The sequence below is a fragment of the Pituophis catenifer genome, unplaced genomic scaffold (genome assembly GCF_029215685.1).
Source record: "Pituophis catenifer annectens isolate HBS135680 unplaced genomic scaffold, rPitCat1.0.hap2 SCAF_2, whole genome shotgun sequence".
Classification (NCBI taxonomy): Eukaryota; Metazoa; Chordata; class Lepidosauria; order Squamata; family Colubridae; genus Pituophis; species Pituophis catenifer.
In genome coordinates this window covers 217029012-217035575 of record NW_027256882.1, presented here as the reverse complement: position 1 = coordinate 217035575, position 6564 = coordinate 217029012, and the positions used below count along the sequence as shown (strand labels likewise).

The following is a 6564-nucleotide window of genomic DNA, read 5'->3' as shown; positions in this document are numbered from 1 at the left end:
TCAGACGCTTGGCAACTGACTCATATTTATGACGGATGCAGGGTCCTGCAGTTATGTGATCCCCTTGTGAAAAGCAAAGTCAATGGGGAGCCAGATTCTCTTAACAGCCGTGTCACTAATTTAACGAGTGCATGATTCACTTAACAACGGTAGCAAGAAAAGTCGTAAAATGGGGCAAAATTCATTTAACAAATGTTTCACTTGGGCTCAATTATGGTCGTAAGTCATGGATTATCTGTATATATTAGATTTACTACCAATTCTTTAATGACCATTTAAAGTTATGAGGGCCTTGGAAAGGGTGCATGATGATTTGTAAAACAGTTCCATTATCATAAAACATCACACCGTCATCTCCCACAGTCACATGACTAAATTTTGGGCCCTTGGCAATCAGTTTGTATCTATGACCAGTTGTAGCATCCCACAGTCACATGACCTCAATTTGTAATGGTTTTCGCTGGTTTCTGACCAAAAAAAAACACCCATTTGGGTGAATAGATTCACTTAATAACCATGTGATTGACTTAAGAACCATCATAAAAACAATAAAAAAATTAGGTCCAGTCATGTGGGGGCCTCGACCTATGACTGCAATGACTTACAATCAGAATTCCAGACCCAGTTCTGGTTGTAAATTTAGGGTGGGATTGGGGTGGGAATGGAGATTTTGCAATATCCTTCCCCCAGGAGTGGGGTGGGAATGGAGATTTTGCAGTATCCTTCCCCTGCCACACCCACCAAGCCATGGCCACCAAGCCACACCATGCCCACCAAGCTACGCCCACAGAACCGTTAGTAAAAAAAATTTGGATTTCACCACTGACCAGAAACCCAAAGATCAGCTGGCCGGTGCCCATGCGCACACGGGTCAGCTGGTCTTCGGCGTGTTTGGAAACCAGAAGAGCAGCTGGCGACAGTGCGTGTGCCCACAGAGAGGGTTCTGCGTGCCACCTCTGGCACAACTGCCACAGGTTTGCCATCACTGCCCTATACCATTTCAGATAAATGGTTGTCCGATCTCTTCTTTAAAATGTCCAGTGTTGGAGCATTCAAACTTCCGGAGGTAAGTTGTTCCATTGATTAATTGTTTTAACCAGTGGTGGGTTTCAAATTTTTTTACTACCGGTTCTGTGGGTTCGGCTTGGTGGACGTGGCATGGCTTGGTGGGCGTGGATTGGTGGGCATGGCAGGAGAAGGACACTGTAAAATCTCCATTCCCACCCCACTCCAGGGGAATGTTAGTGCAAAATCCCCATTTCCTCCTGATCAGCTGGGACTTGGGAAGCAGAGAATAGATGGGGGCGGGGCTAGTCAGAATTTTTACTACCGGTTCTCCAGAACTGGTCAGAACCTGTTGAAACCCATCTATGGTTTTAACTCTCAGGAAATTTCTCCTTAGTTCTAGGTTGCTTTTCTCCTTGATTAGTTTCCATCCATTGCTTCTTGTCCTGCCTTCAGGTGCTTTGGAGAATAGTTTGACTCCCTCTTCTTTGGGGCAGCCCCTCAAATATTGGAAGACTGCTATCATGTCTCCCCTAGTCCTTCTTTTCATTAAACTAGACATACCCAATTCCAGCAACCGTTCTTTATATGTTTTATCCTCCAGTCCCCTAATCATCTTTGTTGCTCTTCTCTGCACTCTTTCTAGAATCCCAACATCTTTTTTACATTGTGGCGACCAAAACTGGATGCAGTATTCCAAGTGTGGCCTTACCAGGGCATTATAAAGTGGTATTAACACTTCACATGATCTTGATTCTATCCCTCTGTTAATGCAGCCAGTTGGCTTTTTTTGGCAGCTGCAGCTCACTGCGGGCTCATATTTAAGTTATTGTCCACTAGGATCCCAATATCCCTCTCACAGTTACTGCTATTGAGCCAGCTACCACCTATATTATACTTGTGCATTTGGTTTTTCTTGCCTAAATGTAGAACCTTACTTTTTTCACCATCTCTGAAAACTTGAATCTAAATGAATGTATCCATTGACTAGTAAGTGAAGGAGTGTTTACAAATAAGATCAAAGGACTTCAACTATTTCAGCTGTCTTCATTTCTGTAATTATATATAATGGAGAAAAGCTTGGGAACGTTTAGATTGCTCTTTATTTAGAAAAAATATTATTATTTTCCGATAAAACTACAATGGAAAGTTTATGAAAACATTTTATAGCTGATAAAATAGTAGAACCAATAAAGACAATAAAAAGAGTGCAAATATTATACAACAAATGACCGTCATAGATCAATCTCAGTTAATAACAACAGGGAATTGTTTCAGTGATGATAGGATTATCTAGCAATTGAAAGCCACTTCAAGCTTTAAATTGCTTGAAGGTTTACCAGACAAAGCAATCCTTAAAAATATTATTTTTCCAGTTTCAAAGTTTTTCTATAGAGGAAAAACTGAGGAATGTACAGGTAGTCCTCGTGTGATTTATGATCATTTTTCACACCACCATTGCAGTATCCCCATGTGGTCATGTGATCAAAATTCAGATTCTTGACAACTGATTCATAGGTATGATGGTCTCAGTGTCCCGGGATCATGTGATCACTTTTTGTGACCTTCTGACAAGCAAAGATAACGGGGAAGTCAGATTCACTTAACAACAGTATTACTAACCACTGCAGCGATTTACTTAACAACTGTGACAAGACAAGTAACTCACTTAACAATGGTCTCACTTAGCAACAGAAATGTTGGGCTCAATTGTGGTCGTAAATTAAGGACTAACTGTATTCTGGCATCATTTGGGAAAAGGATCTTTTCAACTTTGGTTGAGGCTTCCTTTATGTCTGGAAACCAATGTATTAAGGTATTTGTTCTGTTCTGACAAAAATCCAAATCGGGATTCCAATTCATGCCTGCACTTCTACTTACAACCATAGAAAAATTAAACAGCAATGCAATGTTTGGGGTGATAGCCCTAGTCTAAGTACAAATAACATCTGAAGGATACAAACGCTTAAATACTTTCTTTCTTTTTTAAAAAAGTGGAATATTAAATATTAAAAAATAAATAATATCTGGAATTGTATAAATATAATAAATAAATAAATAATTTTAAAATACTTTGTTTAAATGTCAAGTAGGCATTTCTCCAGAATGACAATCACATCTTAAGCTTATAGGATTGGTGGAGGATCTGTTTGCTGGGTTGTGTTCAAGTGATTGAGAAGTCAAGTTTGAAAGCTTGATCTCAACCTTATATATATATATATATATATATATATATTTAAAAAGTCTCAGTTCTTGTTAAATGATTGTTCCAGAGTTCTTGTGATGTCCTTGGTTCTTGCGTATCTGCTTCAAGTTGAGGCTGTCTCAGAAATTTTGCTGAACCTGTAATGTAGAAGAAAAAAGAAAAATGTTAGGTCATTGATGTAGTTTTGGCATTTGACCTCCAAAAAGCTCACATTAAGAAACAATAGCAATTTAAAAATAGGTAGTGAATGCATATTCTGAAGGATAAACTGTGCCTCTTAAAATGTTAAATAATAACTCCAACTCTATAGTCATCTAATGGACCGTGAGTTTAGTCTCCAATAGAAGATCTGAATTCTGTAGAATAAGATCTGGCTATATATACATACATACATACATACATACATACATACATACATACATACATATATATATATATATATATATATATATATATATATATATATGATGATCCTAAGAAGGATTCATGTCAGAAGCACCGAGGCATTTCCAGGGTTTAAAAAATTAGCCAGTGACATCACTGTTGCCCAGGGGACGCCAGTTGGGGTTTCCTTTTATGTCCTGACAGGAGCTGGAGCGAAGGACAGGAGCTCACCCTGTCCTAAGGCAACACTCGGGTCTCAAACTTGTTGCTTGTTCACCCAGCATCCTAACAATGTGAACCACTGTGTACCTATCCCCAAAAGGATGGGACAAGTTATTAACTGCCTCCTGGAGGTCTATAACTTTACTATACCAATGAAAAGTTGCTTCAGAGAATGTTAAATTATTATTATTGGTATAAAAAACAGCCTAATAAATAGAAATTTGAAATATATATGTCACCTATGAAAATATTTAATAAGGATTATTTAACATGAAATGAGTTTATCCTGCTATTTGGACTAAAACTAATAGGAAGGTTAACAAGGCTTTAAACCATTAGTTAACCAATAAGGGTGTCTATGTTATATTACAAGATCAATGTGAATATCTTAAGAAAGAGATATATTTTCAAAAATATATAGTATCTACAAATGGACAGAAAATGACTATGGTTTATACAATTAATGATTCCAAGCAAAGTTTATTCACTGTTTTTTCTTTTTTTTAACATTTATAAATAATAATAACATGAAGATTTTGGCATTACACTATATATATATATATATATATATATATATATATATATATATATACACTTCTATATATAGAGAGAAGTATATATCTATACTTCTTTTTTAGATCAGGAAAATAACTCAACGTGAATAGTTTATTACGTTTTAAAATAAACCATCAGATAAATATCTTACCTTTAGCGTTGAAGAGTTCTCAAAAGTTGGTCGAGGAATACAAGCTGGATGCCCATAATTTCATATCGCACAGCTTCCCAGGCACAAGAGCTGTATTCTTCATTCTTTAAGAACGTGTCTAGTCTTAAAAAGTATTTCCTCAGTTTGAGTTTTATACGGACATCTTTAAATGTTGCTTTCTTTCCATTCTCTGTAACAGAGCACTTCTCCCACTGCACAAGCTGCTGATCCAGAGATATTTGAACATGTTCAGCGACTGTCATGTTCCATTCAGCTTTGGTGAAGTTTTGCCAAAATATTCTGTTAATCTGCTCCAGCATCAGACCAACGGTTGCTCTTGCATCCTCTTTGATGGACCCAGTATCGTTTCCTATTGGGAAAGCAAAGTCTTGAATTTTATTGAAGCATCGCAAGGGAATCATTTTTGGTCCCATTGACTCCAGAAGCTTCATGATGTTCACAGTTCCGCCTTCTTGGCATTTCACAATATGGTTACAGTCCAGACTTCTGATTCCAGAGGAAAGTAAAAAGAAGAGGACAATGTGCTGGAAGCAACCTGAGATCATGGTGATGCCTATTCAGTGACCTGTGTGGAGATTCAAGATCCTGGACCTTCTTCAAGGATTCTTTGAGATGTTTGAGTCTGGATGCCATGTTCCTGAGTTTATTTATTAGAGCTGCAGAAAACTTCCCTTACATCATTTTCATTTTCATTTTCAGTGATTTAGCTGGGTTATTCTCTTTAGAGTAAAAATTTGAGTTACCCTCTTCACCTCCTGGTAGATTGAAAATGTAGACTTTCAGTTTGGGCTATCTAGATTGAACTACTACAACAACCATCATCCCCATCTTCCATTACCAAATAAATAAAAATAAAAGTGGATTGTTTTGCACAATTTTTTTTGCAGCGATCAAAATCATTCATATGGTGACCTGTGCCTCATACCAGCCTTAATGAGTATTTGATTTATCAAAAGAAGAGAATATTTGTAGCTCAGGGTTGAATTGTGGGTTCCTTGGTGGTCTCTGACTTTGGTTGTTTTCTTGCAGACCTTTCATGTCCCAGCTAGGTAACATCATTAATGTTAGAAGGGAATGGGGTTTTTTCTATATTTATGTACAAGTATCTTGCCTTGCCAGTGTTGGTGGGAGAGAGGAATGAATGAATGAATGAATGAATGAATGAATGAATGAAGGAAGGAAAGGAAGGAAGGAAGGAAAGGTTGATGAAATGCTATTTAAATAGAAAGTTTCCTCATATAGATATGAAAGCACATTTTAAATAGACCACAGTATTAATAATAAAATCTAACATCAAAATCTTGTAGAGGATGACCAGGCTGAGCCCTAGGGAGGGGTCAAATGTGTCATAAGTCACGAGTCCCTATGGCGCCTGCAAGAGATCTAAGTCTAGCCCACCTTGAATTCCTTTCTTATCTCCCACTCATTTCTCTTGACCATTAGTTGGTCAGATTCTTGTAGAGAGTTTAAGCCAGTGGTAGGATTCAGCCAGTTCACACCACTTCAGGAGAACCGGTTGTTAACTTTCTGAGCAGTTTGGCAAACTGGTTGTTGGAAGAAATCATTAGGGCAGAGAACCGGTTGTTAAATTACTTGAATCCCACCACTGTTTTAAGCGTGCAATAAATCTTTACACTCATTTGAACTCCTGAATCTTCTGATTTTCCTGGCACTTGATAAATCTATTGTAACGTATTTTAAAAGATAAGTATGAAGTTTGACAAGTTACATAACAGATCAACTTCAAATACTGAATGAATAATTTATAAAACCTATTTTAAAAATCCTTTGTAATTACTCTTATTTTAGAACTTTCTCTCTTTTTTTAAAAAAAAAGTCTATAATTTAATAGGATTATATTCTTTGCCTTTATTAGAGAATGAGAGAGAATAATTTAATGCTATTTAATTTAATACTGATTAAATTCAGTAAGTCTATCAATATGTGCAAAAATGTGATCGATGAGGATAAAGATGGATATTTTCCTTTTTTAATATAGCTCCAAATTATTTTTGGAGCT

At 36.8% G+C, this 6564-nt stretch overlaps 1 protein-coding gene across 1 annotated transcript; it reads right to left on the bottom strand.

Moving 5' to 3' along the window:
• Positions 1-4525: 4525 nt before the first annotated feature.
• On the bottom strand, positions 4526-5089 carry LOC139310355 (interferon alpha-21-like). Its single transcript, XM_070934512.1, has one exon. The coding sequence runs from the start codon at positions 5087-5089 to the stop codon at positions 4526-4528; it is 564 nt and encodes a 187-aa protein (XP_070790613.1).
• Between the last annotated feature and the right edge of the window lie 1475 nt (positions 5090-6564).